General features: G+C 51.4%; 2 protein-coding genes across 4 annotated transcripts in view; one reads left to right on the plus strand and one right to left on the minus strand.

Annotated features, from left to right (window-relative positions):
* Positions 1-841: 841 nt before the first annotated feature.
* On the plus strand, positions 842-10,534 carry NMRAL1 (NmrA like redox sensor 1). Of its 2 annotated transcripts, none has more exons than XM_011231538.3 (5): positions 842-1,170; positions 4,525-4,763; positions 6,943-7,192; positions 8,231-8,421; positions 10,230-10,366. In XM_011231538.3, the coding sequence occupies exons 1-5, from the start codon at positions 1,131-1,133 to the stop codon at positions 10,245-10,247; spliced, it is 738 nt and encodes a 245-aa protein (XP_011229840.1). In that variant the 5' UTR covers positions 842-1,130; the 3' UTR covers positions 10,248-10,366. The 2 variants fall into 2 exon arrangements, with proteins under 2 accessions (XP_011229840.1, XP_002924639.1); XM_002924593.4 differs by having other exon boundaries at positions 848-1,170; positions 10,248-10,534.
* A 5,960-nt stretch (positions 10,535-16,494) lies between these two features.
* The window catches only part of DNAJA3 (DnaJ heat shock protein family (Hsp40) member A3), a 29,246-nt gene continuing 24,761 nt past the window's right edge, over positions 16,495-20,979 (minus strand). The window contains exons 11-12 of one of the 2 annotated variants that reach the window (XM_002924595.4): positions 18,382-18,497; positions 16,495-17,731 (exon numbers count right to left, since the gene is read on the minus strand). In XM_002924595.4, the coding sequence (XP_002924641.1) occupies positions 18,394-18,497 (104 nt within the window). In that variant the 3' untranslated portion in view covers positions 16,495-17,731; positions 18,382-18,393. The remainder of the gene's footprint in view (positions 17,732-18,381; positions 18,498-20,979) is intronic. The other variant, XM_002924594.4, reaches the window with a different exon arrangement.

Below are 20,979 nucleotides of genomic sequence, written 5' to 3' on the forward strand. Positions count from 1 at the left end.
CTGTAAGTTATCTCCACCACTAGATTCGGGAAAACATCACCAGTTTTACTTAGGGTTCCCGGGAACTCATCTAGACAACCGGTCAATCAGCAAATATTTATTGAGCACCTACGTGCCATGTGCTGTGCTAAGTGCCGGAAATTCAGCAGTGAATGCAGAGATGTGCCTGCTGTTACCACGCTGACCTTCCCGGATGGGTCAATACACATTTTGAATTGAGTGAGTGAATGAAAGGGAAAAAAATTTTCTTAACCAGTAATAAGTTTTCAGGAGAGGCGTGACAGGGCCATTTTTTAGTTTTAGCTGAACACAAAGAAATCTCACTTCTGCTAAAGAATAACTCAAATTCGTGCAACTAGGAGCAGCCTCAAAGGTGAGTCAGGCTTGCAAGAACTCAGAGCCTGGGGGGTTGAGAGTCCCACATGCTATTTAAGTATCTTTAGGTGACACCCCGTGTCTGCAAGTTCAGATGTTCATGCAAGATAAAGCCGTGTGTTTTGTTTCTGCTTCTGTTTTTGCATCCGCAGGTCTCACCGCAAGCCTCCTGCAAAACCGCTCCGCAGGTGCACTTCGAGGAGCTCCGGAGGTCCGTATATATCCGGTTTCCGCCAGCCGAGGGGGCTGCGCGGAACCGACGCACAACCAGGCAGGCGCGAACTGGGACGAACCATCTGTGCCCGCCGAGGGGGGAGGCGGGTCAGCTCCGCGCGGAGTGAGGGCCAGGACACTGGGAGTCCCGAGGCAGCACGGCTGGGGTTCCTTTTCGCAGGACGGCCGGGAAGGGGTGGCTTTGTCAGGGCGGGGCTGGAACTGTGGGCGGGGTCGGCCTTTCCGCAGGTTCCACACCTCCCCCCCCATTCCGGCAGTGGACTCGGCTGCAAGGTCCCGAGGCCCAAAGTTCCCGGTCAACTGTTTCCCGCCAGGGCTGCGTCGTGGAGGTCTCGGCGGCCGGGAGCACCGCGCGGGAGGTGGAAGCCGGAGACCCGGACGGGGTCGCGGTGTCTGGAGCCCTTTGCGTCCACGCGGTGCGTGTGCGGGATCGTGCCAGGAGGAACGCGTGTCCCCATCGCCGATCCCGCTCGTCCCACGGCCCCTAGGCCTCTGGGACCCCACTTGCCGAACCAGCCCGCATGGCAGACAAGAAACTGGTGGTGGTGTTTGGAGCCACAGGTGAGCGAGCGCAAGCACAGCCCCGCGGAGCCTGGGAGGAGTTCCCAGGGTGGGTGAGCGGGTCCTGGAGGGAGGGTCTTGCGTCTCGGACCCCGGCCCGGCGGGGAGTGGGGACAGGACCTGGGCATACATTCCCTTTCACGTTTTAAAAAATTAATTACTTTAACTTTTTCGAATAAGCATGTGCACATAGTACCAAAACGAAATCTCCCTCCCACCTCCGTCCTGGCAACCCCATCCATCACGGCCCTCGTTTCCACAGTATCCTACCAGACAGGTTAGAGATACACAATTATTTTTTTAAATGGTAAAGTGTCTTATTTTGCCCCCATCTGTTTTTTTTCTTTCCTGTATATGTTTTTAAAAACATATAACACCTTAAGATATAAAGCACGTACCATACAATTCACCCATTTAAAGTGTGCAGTTCGCTGATGTCTAGTATATTCACTGAGCTCTGTGGCCATCACCACAGTCCGTTTCAGAACATTTCATCACTCCCAAAGGAAACCTCATACCCACTAGCATTTCTCCTGACTTTCCCCGGCCCCTGGCAGCCATCAGTCTACTTTCTGTCTGTAGATTTGCCCATTCTGGACTTTTCCTGTAAATGAAATCATACGGATGTGGCCTTTTGTGTCTGCCTTCTTTCACTTGGCATCGTGTTTTTGAGGTTCATCCACTTTGGGGTTTTGGGGGTTTTTTGGAGTTTGGAGTGGGGAGGAGCAGCAGAGGGAGAGAGAGAATCTTAAGCAGGCTCCATGCCCCGTATGACCCTGAGATCATTACCTGATGTGAAATCAAGAGTCGGATGCTTAATCCACCCAACCATCCAGGCGCCCCAAGGTTCACCCACTTTGTAGCATGTGTCAGTACCCCAGTCCTTTTTATAGCTGAATAATATTCCATTTCATGGCTAGACCAGGTTGTGTTGAGCCATTCCTCCATTGATGGACATTTGATTTGTTTCCACCTTTTGGCATTGTGAATAATGCTGTGAACATTCATGTACAAGTTTTTGTGTAGAGACGTTTTTAATTTTGGGGGTACATGCTTAGACTGGAATTACTGGATCATATGGTAAGTCTGTGTAGCCCTTTGAGAAACCACCAGACTGTTTTTCAAAGCGACTGCACCATTTTACATTCCCACCAGTACTGTGTGAGGGTAGTTGTAGTTCTGCAACTTATCTTTTCCATTCCAGGAGAGTGTTCACCTGTCCAAGTCATACATACAGATCTGCCACATTCTTTTTTATCACTTTTGCATGGATCGGTTACTTATTTAACCAGAATCCCTTTTTTTTTTTAGATTTTATTTATTTGAGAGAGCATGAGCCGGAGGGAAGGGTACAGGAAGAAGCAGACTCCCCGCTGAGGAGGGAGCCCAACTCTTTAACCAGATTCTTACCCAAGAACACGTCATTTGTCTACAAATTTCCACTATTGGAAATATTGCTGCATCCAATTTTCTCATACATATATTTATGGATGATTTTTATTTTATTCCTTTTGATGATTTTATTTTTTGTCATTTTTCTCATTTTTAAAGTCTTTTTTTTTTTTTAAGTAATCTCTACAGCCAAAGTGGGGCTCAGAGACACGACCCCGTGATCAAGAGTTGCATGCTCTTTTGACTGAGTCTGGCACCCCTCAGTCTTTAAAAAAAAGGGGGGGGGCGCCTGGGTGGCACAGCGGTTAAGCGTCTGCCTTCGGCTCAGGGCGTGATCCCAGCGTTGTGGAATCGAGCCCCACATCAGGCTCTTCCGCTATGAGCCTGCTTCTTCCTCTCCCACTCCCCCTGCTTGTGTTCCCTCTCTCGCTGGCTGTCTCTATCTCTGTCAAATAAATAAATAAAATCTTTAAAAAAAAAAAAGAAGATGATGATGTAGGTAATACTGTATTTCTTAAGCTAAGGGGTGGGCACATGGGTGTTGGCATCCTTTTGTGTATGCACTAAATATTGTAATACATTTTACTTATTTATTTTGTACAAGTAAAGTCTATTCCCAATGCGGGGCTTGAACTCATGACCCTGAGGTTGCATGTTCTGCCTCCCAAGCAGCCAGCTGCCCCATAATACATTTTAAACATTTTTTTTAAAAGATTTTCTTTATTCATTTATCAGAGAGAAAGACCACAAGCAGGGGGAGCTGCAGGCAGAGGGAGAGGGAGAAGCAGGCTCCCTGCTGAGCAAGGAGCCCGGAGGGCTCGATCCCAGGACCCCGGGATCATGACCTGAGCCACCCAGGCATCCCAGATTTTAAGCATTTGTTAAAAGGTGTGATGCTTGCTAAAACTTGGAGGAACTTTGAAAACAGTATGCTAAGTTAAAGGAGCCAGACACAGCAGACTGTATACCGTATGATTCCATTTGTGTGAAACGTCCAGAAGAGGCAGAGGGATAGAGACAAAGTAGATGAGTGGTTGCCAGGGCTGAGAGGAAGTGAGTGCTGCTGGGCTTGGGTTTTGTTTGGGGGCAGGGGAATGAAATGTTCTAAAATTGACTGTGATGATGGTTGCATGCTCTAAACACACAAAAAACCACTGCACTGTACACTTTATGTATTTATTTAACCTGAAGTGGTGAGTCTTTTTGGTGAAATTCAAGGCAAGTATGATGCATGCACAGTGGGAGACGTCTCAGCTGCCCAGTGTAAGTATTTGTTTACTCTGGGTAAAATCAACCCACTAGTATATGGATTTTCCAAAAAAAATTTTTTTTTTTCAAGATTTTATTTTTTAATTTGACAGAGAGAGACAGCCAGCGAGAGAGGGAACACAGGCAGGGGGAATGGGAGAGGAAGCAGGCTCTCAGTGGAGGAGCCTGATGCGGGGCTCGATCCCAGGATGCCAGGATCACGCCCTGAGCCCAAGGCAGACGCTTAAGACTGCACCACTCAGGCGCCCCCATCCAAAATACTTTTTTTTTTTTTTTTTTAAAGATTTTGTTTATTTATTCGACAGAGATAGAGACAGCCAGCGAGAGAGGGAACACAAGCAGGGGGAGTGGGAGAGGAAGAAGCAGGCTCATAGCAGAGGAGCCTGATGTGGGGCTCGATCCCATAACGCCGGGATCACGCCCTGAGCCGAAGGCAGATGCTTTAACCGCTGTGCCACCCAGGCGCCCCCCAAAATACTTTTTAAATAAATATACAGCATGTACCCTTTAAAAGATGAGTGAATGCTGTCTCAGTAGAGCTGTTATTTTTTTAAATGGTGTAAGGCATTCAATGAGGATCACAGGTGAAAAGTGTCTGGGTGTCTGGCTGGTGTGGAGCGTTCCCTTTGGGGCTTCCCCTTAGCAGGACGCCCAGGCAGGTCCCACCCTGCAGGTCTTTCTGTCTCTTCACAGGTGCTCAGGGAGGCTCAGTGGCCCGGACCCTCCTGGAAGATGGGACGTTCAGGGTTCGAGTGGTGACGCGGGACCCTGGGCAGAAGGCAGCAAAGGAGCTGAGGCTGCAGGGTGCAGAGGTGGTACAGGGAGACCAGGATGATGAGGCCAGCATGGAGTTGGCCCTGACTGGGGCCCATGCTGCCTTCATTGTGACCAACTACTGGGAAAACCGAAGCCAGGAGCAGGAGGTCAAGCAGGTGAGGGCAGGTGGGAAGATGTGGGAAGGCTGGCCTAGGAGCACGGCGAGGAGCTGACTCTGCCTGTGACCACCGTCCACTGCAGGCCTTTTCCCTCCTCTTCCATGCAGTCCTTCTGGACTTTAATAAGCATGAGAGGCAGATGCTTTCCTCTTCTGGTGACTTGTGTTTAGATGTCATTCAGGCACCATAGTTTGCCCTTTCAAAGTGTATAGTTCAGTGTATATTCTCAAAGTTGTGTGGCCATCACCACCACCTAATTCCAGAACATTTCATCACCCCCCAAAAAAAACCACGTACCTATTAGCAGTCACTCCCAGTTCCCACCTCCCCCAGCCTCAGGCAACTGATAATCTCTTTATCATCCGGTGACTTTTTACAGTTTCTAAAAAACCGACTCTGTTGACACATCATTTTCTCATAATAGGATGCACACATTTTAACTGTACTGCTGGATAAAATTTGAATATAAATATACCCACATATTACCAATCTAATCAGAACACATTTCCATCAACCCAGAAAGTCCCCATGTCTCTTTTCACATGTTGTATGTTTCTGTTTATTCTTTTTTCCATGCACATTCTCTCCAGTTAGTTGGTTATTGAGCCCAGGCGGCAGGGGGAGGGATAAGAGACAGAGAACGTGAGACGTGGCCATCATTGTGTCCCACTGAAGATGGGGATACTTGCACAAAGCCTTTCACACACAGGGCACTCAGGGATCTGTGGAATGTGGTGGCAGAGGAGAGGCCCTGGCTGACTGTCCAGCACATTAGCTTTCAGCCCTGCATCGTCCACAACCAGCCGGAGCTCTGCTTGGACCTTCCCTGCCCTGGGCTTTGTTAGAAAAAAGGGCCTTCATAAAATAGAGGGAGGTTGGACTGGACCGCTAGTCTCTAGACATGTTTTTAGCCTTGACATTTTCTTTGAATACATTTTACGTGGAACCCCATCCCACAGAGTGGAGAGGACAGCTCTTCTGGTGGATGGTGATCTTGGCTCATTATCCTTACAGCCTGTGTTCACATCCCGTGGCTGCCATTACAAGCTGAGCGGCTTAAAACAATAGGAACTGACTCTCTCCCGTCTTGGGGCCAGAAGTCCAAAATGAAGGCGCCTTCAGAGGGAGGCTCTAAGGGCGACTCCACTCCTTGCCTCTTCCAGCTGGCTCTCCTCGTGGCCACAGCAACCAGTCTCTGCCCAGCTGCCTCTCCTCGTGGCCACATCACCCCAGTCTCTGCCCAGCTGTCTCCTCGTGGCCATATCACCCCAGTCTCTGCCCAGCTGCCTCTCCTCGTGGCCACAGCACCCCAGTCTCTGCCCAGCTGCCTCTCCTCGTGGCCACATCACCCCAGTCTCTGCCCAGCTGCCTCTCCTCGTGGCCATATCACCCCAGTCTCTGCCCAGCTGGCTCTCCTCGTGGCCACATCACCCCAGTCTCTGCCTTCATGTGGCCTTCTCTCCATGTCTCCAGTCTCTCATAGGGACCCTTGTCCACAGATTGAGGGTCCACTGGGGATGATCTCAAGTTCCTTAATTATATCTGCAGATTTCTTTTCCCTAATAAGGTCACATTCAGAGGTTCTGGGGATTAGGATGTACACATATCTTTTTGGAGGCCACTGTTCAACCCCCTACACATCCTTACGTGGCAGGTGGTGTGGCTCCCCGTTTAATAGCTGCCAGGTTAGGTCCCTGGTCCAGGATCTCGAGGCTAGTGCATTGCAGAGCAGGTGTGGCCCCTGAGTAGCATGTGTACTTCATCCCCGAGCTGTACCACCTCCCTAGTGGATTGCTGGGGTCCTTCAAGGAGGATGGCTTTGTATGGAGCAGGCAGAGTGGGGAGAGCTCCATGCAGCGCTCTCCCAAACAGCAGACCTACCCCCACCTGTCACAGTGCACATGGGTGGGCCACAGTTGAGCATATGGGGAAGTGCAACCCCCCGGGTGATCTAGAGAAGTGACACCAAGACAGAAGGCTCACGGTGTGTGAGAGGGCGTGGTACCACGTGTGAGCATCATTCCAGAAGAGGGACCCTTATCAGAGGATGTCAGCATTGTCAGAAGTGGTGTCAGCCTCTTAGCATCAGGCACAGTGGCAACAGGGGTGGGAGAGCCAGGGCTGTGATTACACATCCTCCCTCTCAGCTTTGTGGTTTCTCCTTTCCTGCTTATAGGGAAAGCTGCTGGCCGATCTGGCCAAGCGCCTGGGCCTTCACTACGTGGTCTACAGTGGCCTGGAGAACATCAAGAAGCTGACGGCCGGGAGACTGGCAGCGGGCCACTTTGATGGCAAAGGGGAGGTGGAGGAATATTTCCGGGACATCGGAGTTCCCATGACCAGCGTGCGGCTGTCCTGCTATTTTGAGAACCTCCTCTCCTACTTCCTGCCTCAGAAAGCCCCCGATGGAAAGAGCTACTTGCTGAGTGAGTACCCTTCCTCCTTCCCGAGCGTCCGCTCTCGCCAAGGGGAGCTGCGGGTGTTGGAGAAAACGGGCTTGTCCTCCGATGGTTCCGGTCCAAGCCCGGGTTCTCACATGGCCTGTGACTTAGAACAGAGCATGTGACCTTGCTGGGCCTCTGCTTCCTGCTCTGTGAAATGGGCATCACTGGCTTTTGCAGGGGCGATGAGAAAACCTGCCAGGAGGCAGTGAGGCGCTGCTTCGTCTGTTACAGAGTCGAGTGCATTGTTACTTCTCCTGCGGGGGTAAGGGGAGGATCTGGAGGGTCAGGTCCAGTGGTAGGTGTCACAGAGGAGGAAAGCACGTTCCTCTCAAGCTGTAAATGGACTGCAGGGAACCTTAGGCAGCTTGTGTCCTGTGGGTGGCCGCGGTCCTCAGCCGGCCACCCCTCCCCCTGTGCATGAACAGCAGGGACGGTGAGCCGTCTGGGCCTCTGTTGGCACACTGGCATCGCCCTTTATAGTTTGCAGAGCTGCTCGGGGATACCTCTTATGTTCCGTGTCTAGCTGAGCTCTGTCCCCACAAGGTCCCTGGGTGACCTGAATGGGCAGTGGCGGTAGCCCTTGTCATGGGTGAGGAATGCAGCAGGACCCAAGTGATACTGCTCTGCCTCCCCTGCCATGTGCTGCTCTGGGCCAGGCCCTGGCCTCGGCACTCTGGCCTTCCTGTTAGTGTAGTTGGCTTTCCACGTCAGGAATTCCAGACACGACAAAGTACAGTGGGGCCGGCGCCTCGGGAGCAGCCCTTTCATTTCCTTTCCGTTCGTGTCTCAGCCCCGAGAGGGTGGGCAGGTCCAGCGTTCCCTCCACTCTGTAAATGGAGCAACCAGGGCTCAGGGCGTAAACAGGTGCCAAGGTGGCAGAGCTCAGATAGCATCGTTTCCTGACTGAACCTCACTGCTGCTTGTCCACCACACACACCAGGGGTGCTGACCTGTGCACATGTCCTGGCGATGGGCTGGTGGGAACATGTGCCAGAACACCCCTCCTCTCTCCTCTCCCAGGCTTGCCCATGGGTGATGTGCCCATGGACGGCTTATCTGTGACCGACCTGGGTCCCGTGGTGCTCAGCCTGCTGAAGATGCCAGAAGAGTACGTCGGTCAGAACATTGGGCTCAGTACCTGCAAGCACACAGCAGAAGAGTACGCCGCCCTGCTCTCCAAGCACACCGGGAAAACCGTGCGCAATGCCAAGGTAGGCTCCTGGGGCCCGGGTCCAGGATGGGTACCGTCCCAGCTCCCACCAGGGGGCTCTGCCAGCCCCGTTCTGGTCATTCTAACCCCCAGTGGGGGCTTTATGGGTGGTAGGGAAGCAGTATTTAGGGCTGCCCCATGACTCCGGGCAGGGTAAATCTGAATTCATCACTATGAACGTTTGTCATGCTGTGCTTGGGAGCCAAGTGTGGCTGCTGAGAGAAATTTCTGGCTTAGGCAGTTGACCAAAAGGCAAGGAAGGTTTCCAGAAAGAGGGGACACAAGGGTCCAAGACAAGGAGTGAACACACAGGGGTGCTGGGCTTTTCTGGGGTGTGACTTGAGGGAGGGAAGGGAAGGGAGACCAGAGAGATGGGCCCCATCCCTGTCTCCTCTTGGCCTGGCTAGGTGGGCGGGAGGCCCTCTGGCCCCTTCTCTCCCCGCTGACCCTGTCTTCCTGTTCAGACTCCTGGGTGCCTTGTTTCTTATTGGTTCTTCCCATTATGGTAGTGAGAGTGACTTATCAAAGAAAATCTGGGAAACTCCCAAGTCATTGAAAGACAAAAACTACCCACAGAGCTCCCAGACCCAAGCAGAGCAATGATGGGGAGGCTGTGGCAGGGCGTGTTTCAGGTGGGTCAGAGCCCCCCAGACTCAGATCCTGCTCCCAGCCCTTAACACCCACCAGTGTGTGACCTTAGGGGCACAGTCCCAGACCCTCTCTGCCTCAGTATCTTCATCTATACAATGGGTATATGAATAGTATCTCCTTCCCTGGTGGTTAGAATTGAATGGAGTAATCAATGTAAGTGCTTCCTTAGTGCCAGGAGGTGCTCTAGAAAACATGCCCTAAATGGCTGCGCATTACATCTAAACAAAGAAAGGTCTGAGGCAGCTGTGGAAGATTTCAGGAGCTGAGGAGTGTAGACTCAATTTGGTCAGGAAAGGGGAACAGCTTTGTTTTCTGAGGAAGAAAGTGATGTTTGCAGAGATCTGGTTTGGAAAGGGCTGAGAAGTTTCCATCTCATGATCTCAAAATAATAAGATTTATGACTTTTTTTTTTTTAAGAGATTTTATTTATTTATTTAACAGAGAGACAGGCAGCAATATTTTTTTTATTTTTTATTTTATTTATTTATTTATTTATTTTTTAAAGATTTTATTTATTTATTTGACAGAGATAGAGACAGCTAGCGAGAGAGGGAACACACGCAGGGGGAGTGGGAGAGGAAGAAGCAGGCTCATAGCAGAGGAGCCTGATGTGGGGCTCGATCCCGTAATGCCGGGATCACGCCCTGAGCTGAAGGCAGACGCCCAACCGCTGTGCCACCCCGGCGCCCCCCCCTATATTTTTTTTTAAAGTAATCTCTACATCCACTGTGGAGCTCAGACTCGACCCTAACATCAAGGTTGGCACACTCTTTCTGACTGAACCGGCCAGGTGCCCCTTGAAAGAATAGGATTTAAGTTGACTTAAAACAGTGGTTTTTGAGGGGCGCCTGGGTGGCACAGCGGTTAAGTGTCTGCCTTCGGCTCAGGGCGTAATCCCAGTGCTCTGGGATCGAGCCCCACATCGGGCTCCTCCGCTAGGAGCCTGCTTCTTCCTCTCCCACTCCCCTGCTGTGTTCCCTCTCTCGCTGGCTGTCTCTGTCAAATAAATAAGTAAAATCTTTAAAAAAAAAAAAAAAGCAGTGGTTTTTGAACTTTAATCTTTTTAGAAGGGTTTTCAGATGAACTTACTGGAAAGGACTTGGGTCGGGACTGGGTTGCCCACAGCTGGGGTGCCAGAGATGCTGACAGACCCAGTAGACTCCCTTCTGTTTCTAGACAACCCCAGAGGACTACGAGAAGTATGGCTTCCCTGGCGCCCAGGACCTGGCCAACATGTTCCGTTTCTATGCCCTGAAACCTGACCGAGACATCGAACTGACCCTGAAGCTCAACCCCAAGGCCAGGACGCTGGAACAGTGGCTGGAGCAGCACAAAGGAGACTTTGCTGGGCTCTGACCCTGCCACCTCTCAGCCCCATCTGGGGGACGGGAGGGACAGTCACAGTGATCCCTTCTTGTGTTACAAAAAAAATTATTTTTTAAATAAAGGCCATTGTTCTCACAGATGAGTTCCAAAAGAAGAGGGCTTTGTTTCAGGGGCTGGGGTTGGGATGCCAGCTGCTGGGGCATGAAAATTCCAACAGGAAGCACCAAGTGGCAGGAACCCAGCGCCCCGCAGGGGGCTGCAGGGGGCTGGAGGGTTGAAGACACAGAACATAAATGCAGTTGTAGTTTTGTCCAGCAGGTGGGAGACGGCACTGTGACCACAGCCCAGAGAAGCGGCTCTGACCACTGCTTCAGCTACATTTGACCGTGTAGAGTCCAAGGTGCAGAGGGGATTCCCCATGTCAGCCACAAGTCATGCCTGTTCACAACCAGACACACGCAGCCTTCATCTCCAGAGAGCTGGTGAGGCCAGCTGCATGTTCATTCTTGGAGCTTGAAGGCGTCACCCTCCAGGGAGGGGGGACTTTCCCCATCTGCAGCAGCCCTAAGATGTGGGTGATCTTCAGCACAGGCTGGGCAGAACATCTGAAGGGCAGTGGCAGACTGCAGAGCAGATGTCGCCATGACTGCACACCGCTGAAAACAGGTGACACGTTGCTTATAGCAAAGGCTGGAGGCAAAGCCAAGGAAGTGACAGTGTGACCTTGCTGGTGGTATGCACACTGGCTTGGGATGGTGGGGCTGGTTCGACTTCTCCCACTCACTTTAGAGAAGAGGAAGGTCAACGCCCAGAGAACACAAACACAGGTCCTGCGCCTGAAGTCCATGGCAGGCTTGTTTTTCCTCTACGGATGTGCATAACCTCCATCCTCCCCAAGCCTCTGTACCTGCAGTCCCACCACTTTCATTCAATCCATTGATTACTTGAAAAAGCATTTGTTTGACAACCTAAATACATTAACAAAAAAGGTTATGCTCTGTGTCTTGAGATTAGGTTGGTGGGAGAGCCAGATATAAATACGCATGAATAGTTATAGATTGACACAGGGCTGCAGAGAAAAGGAGGCACAGATAATGGAGGAGGGGGCCTACTTTAGGGGGACAGGGACGGCCACTGAGGGGAGGGCAGCAAGCCCCAGCACTCCCCCCCAAAACGGCAGAAAGGAAGACTGTGACAGTGTGAGCTTCCAAGAGAATGGCCATCTGCATCCAGCCCGATGTGATGCCAAGTCCCCCATGCCCCAGGGTGGGAAATTCACCTGGTTGGGGCTGAGAGTCACTGTGATAAGATCCGGGAGTGGCCTGTGGTCTATACGGAGCCTGGGAGGAGCCCCTGTGCCCAGGTGCACAGCAAACCAGCGAGCCCACACTGAGTTCCAGTGACGGGACCTGGGCATGTTGCTGAGCCTCGCCAGTCTGCTTACCTGGTGCTACCTGGCCAGGCTGTTCTGAGGGCACCATGAGATCATTTGTGAAAGCAGGGTCTGACACCTCTGGGTCACCCTCTCTCTCCTGACACACATGGTCAAAACCTGCTAGCCTCCAGTGCCCTTCAGCCTGTTCCCTGTCCCTCGTAAAAAGTGGCACCCACTGACCCCATCCCAGGTGCGGCCAAAGCAGCTGACTGCAGTGGGAATAGCCTACGTCCAAAGCCAACAAAGTAGACAGAACTGTGCAGAACAGTCAGGAGGTTCCAGGTGCTACGACCTATCCACACTGCACACAAAACCCAAATCCTCAGCCATAAAACTACTCCATGATGTTATAAGGTCATGCTAGATCTGTCCAAACCCACAGAACGTACAACACCAAGAGCGAACCCTGATGTAAACTGTGGACTTTGGGTGATGATGACATAGCAATATCGGTTCATCAGTTGAAATGAGCGCCCCGCTCTGGTGGTGTTGACAGTAGGGGAGGCTGTGTATGTGGGGCCAGAGGGTCTATGGGAAATCTCTGTACTTTCCTCTAAGTTTTGCTGAGAACCTAAAACTGTTCTAAAAAATAAGGTCTGTTACAAAATAATCTAGTATTTTATTTTTTTTAAAGATTTCACCTATTTATTTGACAGGGGGAGGGGACAAGCAGGGTGAGAGGCAGAGGGAGAGGAAGCAGCAGGCTCCTCGCTGATCAGGGAGCCCGACACGGGACATGGGGCCCTGGGATCAAGGCAGATGCTTCACTGACAGCCACCCAGGCGCCCCCAATCCTAGTATTTTAAACCATCTGATCTGTAACAGACTTTCATGTTGACCCTCTTCCCTTGTCTCTTGGCAATAACCAAATGTGGCTCGAGAGAAACTGGCCCTTCCCACACCCTGGACACTGCAGTTGAGGTACGCTGCCTGTGTGTCACCACAGGAAGGACGCACACGAGCGTCACACCACCCAGTGCTGAGGACTGTGGTTCAGCACACACTGGGGATGACTCCAGGCGCCACAACCTCCTGCTGCTGGTGGAGGTGGCCCAGTGGGATGGATGCTACGGGTGCCTGGTTTTCTGAAATACATTAGTTAGGTGCCATTTCTCACTTTCCTAACTGTGGTAAAATAGAAAGTTTGCCGTGCTAGTCATTTTTTTTAAAAGATTTACGTATTTGAGAGAGAGCAAGAGAGTCAGGGAGGGACAGAGGGAGAGGGAGAAGCTCCCGCAGACTCCGAGCTCAGCACGGAGCCCAACGCAGGGCCTGATCCCAGGATCCCGAGATGAAGACCTGAGCCAAAACCAAGAGTCGGACGCTTAACTGAGCCACCCTGGCGCCCCTCATTTTAGTCACATTTAAGTGTATAGTTCACTGTTGCGCAGCCCTCACCAGACCATCCGTCTCCAGAACTTTCTCATCTTCCCAAACTCTGTTCCCATGAAACATTAACTTCCCATTCCCTTCCCCACACCACCACCCCCTGCCCCGCCCTGCAGGAACCATTCTACTTTGTGTCTGTGAGCTTGACGACTCCTAAGTACCTTATAAAAAGTAGCTGGCAACATTTTAAAATGAGACGGCTTTCATAGTGTTACTTATTTTTTTTTTTTTAAAGATTTTATTTATTTATTCGACAGAGATAGAGACAGCCAGCGAGAGAGGGAACACAAGCAGAGGGAGTGGGAGAGGAAGAAGCAGGCTCATAGTGGAGGAGCCTGACGTGGGGCTCGATCCCATAACACCGGGATCACGCCCTGAGCCGAAGGCAGACGCTTAACCGCTGTGCCACCCAGGCGCCCCCATAGTGTTACTTATAATAGCCAAAGACTGGAAATAACCCAAAAGTCTATCAGGGAATGAGTGGAAAACAAATGTGGTCTTCCCACAGAATGGAATTTACTCAGCCATGAAAAGGAGTAAGTACGGATTCATGCTACAACACGAATGACCCTTGAGACATTAAGTGAAACCAGAAGAAACCCAAAGAGGTCACATATTGTATGATTCCATTTATATGAAATGTGCCCAGTAGGGGGATCATAGAGGCAGGAAGTATATTTGTGGTTGGCAGGGTCTGGGGGACCCGGGGAAATGGGGAGTAGCTGCCGCTAATGGACATGGGGTTTCTCCTTGGGGTGACGAAAATGTTCTACAATTGTGGTGATGGTTGCACAACACTGAACTAAAATCCACTAAATTGTGCACTTTGAACGGGTGAACCGTAGAATATAGGTAACCCCAAAAACAAAGTAACTAAAGTCATCTCATAAAACTCTGGACACCCAGCCTCTCTGGCAAAGCCCTGGATGACCTGGCAGCACCGGGCCTGAACTCCTGCAAAGCCCCCTTGAGTGGAGCTGAGGAGGAGCCGTCCCCGTCAGACAGGGCAGCCGGTCTCCACCACTCCCTACGGTCTCCCGGGCACAGAGGGAGCAGGTCAGAGCCTTCCCCTTCTGTAAAGCTGCCGACTGGCTCATCTGCGACCCTTCACAAGAGACATAACTTCTGGTGAAGAGATACAGGGCGCCTGGCTGGCTCAGTTGATAAGAGTGTATGACTCTTATCTCGGGGTTCTGAGCTCAAGCCCCAACATGGGTGTAGAGATTACTTAAAAATAAGATCTTTGGAGGCACCTGGGTGACTCAATTAAGCATCTGTCTTTGGCTCAGGTCATGATCCTGGGGTCCTGGGATCAAGCCCCGCATTGGGCTCCCTGCTCAGTGAGGAGCCTGCTTCTCCTTCTCCCTCCACCTGCTGCTCCCCCTACTTGTGCTCTGTCAAACAAATAAATAAAAATCTTAAAAAAAAAAAAAAAAAGAAAAAGATCTTTGGGGCACCTGGGTGGCTCAGTTAAGCGTCTGCCTTCAGCTCAGGTCATGATCTTGGAGTCCTGGGATGGAGCCCCACCTCAGGCTGCCTGCTCAGCGGGACGTCTGCTTCCCCCTCTGCCCAACCCTCAACTCGTACTCAATCACTCACACTCCCTCTCAATTAAATAAATAAAATCTTTAAAAAATGAAAAAAAGTTGAAAAACTAAATTAAATCTTTAAAAAATAAATAAATAAAAGATAGAAAGTACAGGTTTCCCAGTGCTAAAACACACCTCTGCGAGAGCTACAAGCGTCCATGTGATTCAGTGACAGGCCCCAGCGCGGCAGAAGGGCAGAGCAAGGGCGGGGTAGTCTCTGGACACCTGGGTAGCCAAGAAGCTTACGAGACTGGAGGGGATTCTCGTCTTTGAGGGGGTGTTTTCACAACAGGGAAGCAAGCATTCAGGTCCACCCAAACCGAAAGGCCTCAGGAGGAGCAGAACGGCTCAGGTGGGAAACAAATCCAAGCAGAAACCTGCCAGTGGGTCGGAGCCACACTCCAGTACCCAGATCAGGTCAGCCTCACCCACGCGTGACTGCGCCTTCCCTCCCCACCTACCTCTCCTCTCCTCTCAGTCCCCAAAGGTTTAGGGGCTGAGTTACTTTTTTGTATTTTTGAATAGCTCATCTCATGCTGCAGTCTCAACTGAGAGGCTGCAGAGTCTTCCAGGGACAAACGCCTCAGGGGCCACCTGTGGGACAAAGCCAAATCCAAGCCTTGAGTGGGACTTGATTCTCCAGCTTGTTGCCCTGCCACCTTCCTACCACCAAGGGCAGGATGCCCGGTACCACAAGAATGCTGTCTCGCCAGCAAGAAAACCACCTTTCTAATTTCTAAGTCTTTCTTTCGACTTCTGATCTTAAGACAGGATATGCAGGGGACTTGGCTTGACTTCTCCAGGAAGAAGACTTCAGCGGCCATGAGACAGCTCCCTGCTGCACCTGGGATCTAGGACAGTGCTCGGCCCCTTCCAGTGAATGAAGAGGTTATCTGAAACTTGTAGAAAGTCACCGCGGAGCCTCTCTGTGCCCCAGCTCTTCCCAACCTTTTCGCCCAGCCCGGCAAAGGCTCCCACAGCTCACCTGCTCAGCCCAGAGCCCTGAGATGGGCCTGAGCTCTGTGCTCAGGGCCACTCTGGATATGTCAGGCATCGGGGCTTTTGTGAGACAGCCTCAGCTGGGAGCCCCGAGTAGTTAAACTACAATGAGCAAAAATTTTAATGCTAAATATGTAAATAAATAAATAATCAATGTTCCTCTGAAAATAAGAGAGGGGGAAAAAATCTAGTGAGGGAGACCGTGACATGCACATCTTCTCGTGGGCTCTCAAAGAAAAAGTTTCCAGAACATTCAATCCAATAAGCACATTGTCCTACAGCAAGTTCCCTGCTCTAGGATCCAGGCTACAGGGTCAGTGCTTGTCAGAGCACCACCCAGCCACCAGTGTGCATGTGCTCCTGGGCCGGTGTGACTCCGTGGGCGACCCTGTCCGTAGATGAACACCAGCAAACCCACTGCTAACCCCCGTAGAAAGTGGTTTGAGGGGCGCCTGGGTGGCTCAGTCATTAAGCGTCTGCCTTCAGCTCAGGGCGTGATCCCAGCGTTCTGGGATCGAGCCCCACATCAGGCTTCTCCGCTGGGAGCCTGCTTCCTCTCCCACTCCCCCTGCTTGTGTTCCCTCTCTCGCAGGCTGTCTCTCTCTGTCAAATAAGTAAATAAAATCTTAAAAAAAAAAAAGAAAGTGGTTTGAACTCTGAAATTTCAAAGAAGAAAGGACCACAATTTATGCTTTAAATATCTTTTTGCAGTAATCTTATTTACATTGATACAGAATCATTTTACATTCTTAGATCAGACAGTAATAGATACTTTATTTTAGTAATTATGAAGGGAAACAAAAAGGAAGCTATTCATAAGTTTTCTCCATTAGCCTGTCTTACCACAGTGGGAGTCTCTGGAAACACATGGAACCCGCACATCCTATAAACCGAGGCTGGGGGACAGTGTGTTTTGCTCTGGCTGGATGGTGAAGGCTTCAACTGCCCAGACTGTGCTTTCCTTTTCTGAACAAACATTTCTATAGAAGACGATGATTCTCAGCATTGAGTAAGTTACACACACTTCTGAAAACAGATGTCAACAGTGTGAGTGGTGAGAACCAAGCCCCTGGCAGGCAGAGGGGGCAGGGCTCCAGGTTAAGAGGCCGTTAGCCTGCTGGGCCCAGGCTGCAGCTGTGACCGCCTGTGGTCCAGCAGAAGGGCAGGAGCCCCACTCAACGCCTGGCTTAGAACAACAGAACTCAATGGCTGGGGACAAGAGCACAACCCACATGGGGTGGAAGGAAGGACTATCCATCCTGATAAAGATCACGGCCCACATGATCAGGAATGGCATCTCCAGGGATGCCCTTGGTATGTGCCTCCCCAGGCCCCAAGGTGCCTACGTTCCAGCTGCTTGGGATCTCTGGGAATTAAAACAAACTCCAAGAAGGGAATAGGACGTCCCTGATGAAGGGTGGATGATGCAGTGGGGCATGCAGGCCCCAGGCTCCTCAGAAAGACAACCTGGCAGGAAAGACTCATTCCAGAACCTCCCGGAGGTTTGCTGAGAGGGAAATTAATCACTTCATGACTCGGTGCAGCTTAAGGCTTCATTTTTAAGCTGTAAGCATGGCCTTTAATTCTTTAACTAATATCTCCACATTTGATTCCAAATTAGAGTTTTAGCTCTGTAAGAAGTGTCCAGTTGTTTTACTCCACCTGAGCCAGAAGAGGCCACGTTACCTACCCATGGACAGGAAAGTTCTACCATCCCTTACACATGCCACACCTTACTACCCAGGGGCTGTCCCCTGTGACCGTTCCATGGAGACGTGTGTTGTCACATGATTTTGCTGTTGTCAAGGCGGCCCGGGGCTTCTGCAGGCAGGGGCTCGGTGCTGCTGTTCTGGAATCCTTCTGGTGCCCTAGCCATGAGGAGGGGCTGCAGCTCCCGGCCTAGTTTCCAGTGGACCGTTTTCCTGAGCCAAGACACAAACGGTTACGTTTCACCAGCATCCCAGGAGGAAGACCCCCCGCGGGTGAGCTTCTGTCATCCCTGGGAGGGAACTGCACCAGGAGTCCCAGCCACCAGGGACCACAACAAGTAAAAAGCCAGTCCCGAGACACCACAGTGAACAAGCATGACTCCAGGCCGCCCCCTGAGGTTTATGTGGCCCTGAGCCTCCCAGGCAGGACAGGCACTATGAGTCAGACAGGAGGCTGGGGAGATCCGAGTTCTAGGCCTGGCTCTGCTATGACTCGCCGTCTGTGACCGTGGGTAGGCCTGGTTCCCACTATTGCGGGATGCAGGCCCCCTGGAACCTGGTGGAAGGAGGGCTATGAGGCAACGTCCCAGTGCAACCTCTCCAGGAAGTGGACAGGGCAGAAGGCTGGCTAGAGCGATCTGGTTCGGCCCAGCGCTGCCGGCTAAGGCTGCCACCTTGCCCTGAGGCAGACTGCATGGACTGGGAGGCCTGGTTCTGAGTAGAGCCAGATACGCCACACCTAGATTGGCACCTCTTCCAAGGCTAGGAGTAGGGGGTAGGGGGTATGGTATTGGTTAAAGTGAGGGAAAACAGGGATTAGTTCACAGGGAAACAAAGGGGAAGAAACCTCAGGGTTTTCCTACCTCGGCTGGGTATCAGGAGGTAAACATTTTCTTAAGTTTGGAAAGGAATCCCTCCTTGTCCTCCCCAGCCTCAGGTCTAGCCTTGCCTCCTGCGGAGCTATCCATGGTCCTGCCACCTGGGCACAAACAGCAGAAAGAACTGGGGTCAAGGGCACCACCTCCAGGAGTCCCATCCCTGGCCCCGCCTACCCACACCTGGCCACCCAGGGGCTGGTCACTCAAGAAGCCACGAAGCACCACCCTGGGAGGGGAGGGGACCACTCCCAGGTTGGTGGGCAAGGGCGGCCTCGCCTGACAGATGACTGAAGCAAATGGGCCACTCAGTGCTTCAGTGTATCCCAACTGCTCCTCAAGTCACTGGCCCACAACAGGGAAATAGGACACAGAGAGAGACAATGACCAGCTATCTCTATCGTAGCCACTGTCACAACTGCCAAGTGTCAGATGCCTGCCAGGCCAGGCCATACAGATTTCACAGGAGCTCATTCAATCCTTGACAAGTAAATTTCACAGATTAAAAAAAATAAAAAAAACATAAAACACAAATGCACAGAGAGATTAGGTAGTTTGCCCAAGGTCACAGAGCTGGTAGGTGGGAGGGAGAATGGAGTTCAAACCCAAGCAGTCAGGTCCAGAACCCAAGCTTGTAAAAACCTCGCCACTGACTCTTGGAAGGTGAAGAACGTGTGCCAAGACCAACCAATCAGCTTCCACGCTCCATACATGTGCACCTAACATCTCCGGGACACAAGGAGGGGACTCGCTGCGCGCGGAATCCCACGACACGTGCCATTCTTCTCACCTAAAACGATGGCAGCGGGCGACCCTGTATGTCACTGGGCAAACTCCCTATCAGAAGCATCAAAGCCTAGCTGCTCTGGACAAAGGGAAGCTGCTGTGCTGTTTCTTCAGGGCCCAGGAAGAGGCTACGGAGATCAAGTCTGCCGCATAAGCACGTCCTTTTCAAGATCTGCCAACCAGTCGGCAGGCAGGGCATGCGTCTGCCATGAGCTAGACTATGCACCCATACTCAGCATTTTAACCTGTAGGGCACGTCATTGACGTACGAGGACGCATATGCCAAGTACAGTGTGTGTCACAGTAAGAAATGATCCCCCAGGGTACCAGACCCTGAGCAGGGGTGGGTAGGGTCATCCTGGGTTCAGCCCCCTGGGCAGTCCTGTGCACCCAGTATGCTCTCAGAGCTCAGGAATGTCTTCAGAGAGAGAATAGTGGCCCCAAACAAGATATGCTAACCAAGGTCTGAGCAATCACCAAAGCCAAGGTGGCCGGGTGATCCCCGATTCCCAGGGGCCCCCACGAAGGATCTGGGCATTATACAATCACCACAGCAGAGGTGCCACTGCCACAGATGACAAGGCCACGCGTGCCTTCCCTTAGTCCCTCATGTCCCCGTTCTTACATAAAGGCTTAAGTAACAAAGATAAAGGCTTAAGTAACAAAGACCGTCCTAACACAAAGCAGCACACAAACCAGAAATTTCCCATCACTCCTGGGCCTCCTCGGACACACGAGGATAAGAATCCTGAATTTCGTCATGTTATTGTTACGGGGATGACAAATCTTTATGTGCGTGCACACACCGTTATGAGTTAGAGCTGGTGCAGTATTTAACATCTGCCAGGTACCACATCAGGCGCTTCCCTACTTGATCTCATCTGATCACATAAGGACCCTATGAAGTAGGTGCTATTATCATTCCCAACTTACAGATGCTGCTCCTGAGGCCTGGAGAGGGGAAGTGATTTGCCTAAGGTTTTCCAGGTAATAACAGCAGAATGGGGCCCTGCATCAGCGGACATCAGAACCCAAGCACATCAGAACCCAAGCTATTAGCTACCAGTCATGATGGGACACAGAAACACTCGGATTGCCGTCAGCCTCCTCCCCCAACTCTGCTGTCCTCGTCACCCCGAAGGCGGGAAGCCGTTATACCCCATGGCGAGAGGCATTTGAGCCATACTGGCCAAAGTCTCAAGACCAAGCACCTAGTTAACTGGTTAATGATTCACAACAAAAAAATGAAACAACAAAACATAGACACACACCCAGAAATTCCCACCCCACCACCAGGAACACCATCTCATCTATTTTATTTTTTTAAAAGATTTTATTTATTTATTGGAGGGAGAGAGAGCATGCGCCCAAGCAGGGGGAGCTGCAGAAGGAAAGAGAGATGCAGACTCCCTGCCAAGCAGGAAGCCTGACATGGGGCTTGATCCCAGGACCCCAAAATCATGACTTGAGCTAAAGGCAGACATTTTTTTAAGATTTTTTTTTTTTTATTTATTTGACAGAGAGAGAGAGACAGCCAGTGAGAGAGGGAACACAAGCAGGGGGAGTGGGAGAGGAAGAAGCAGGCTCCCAGCGGAAGAGCCTGACGTGGGGCTTGATCCCAACTCTGGGATCACGCCCTGAGCCGAAGGCAGACGCTTAATGACTGAGCCACCCAGGTGCCCCTGAAGGCAAACATTTAACTGACTAAGACACCCAGACGCCCCTGAGCTCTATTTCAAAATTTGGATAAAAGGACTACGGTCTCCTTCAGGAATAAGGTTTACTGGCAGGGGCATCAAA

This window comes from Ailuropoda melanoleuca, chromosome 10 (assembly GCF_002007445.2).
Source record: "Ailuropoda melanoleuca isolate Jingjing chromosome 10, ASM200744v2, whole genome shotgun sequence".
Classification (NCBI taxonomy): Eukaryota; Metazoa; Chordata; class Mammalia; order Carnivora; family Ursidae; genus Ailuropoda; species Ailuropoda melanoleuca.

What these genes read in the sequence shown, in the direction of transcription:
- NMRAL1 (XM_002924593.4), top strand. Translation starts at nt 1,131, where the DNA reads ATGGCAGACAAGAAACTGGTGGTGGTGTTTGGAGCCACAG. An exon ending in AGGAGCAGGAGGTCAAGCAG is followed by an intron (nt 4,764 to 6,942) that starts GTGAGGGCAGGT and finishes TCCTGCTTATAG; the next exon opens with GGAAAGCTGCTGGCCGATCT. An exon ending in TGGAAAGAGCTACTTGCTGA is followed by an intron (nt 7,193 to 8,230) that starts GTGAGTACCCTT and finishes CTCCTCTCCCAG; the next exon opens with GCTTGCCCATGGGTGATGTG.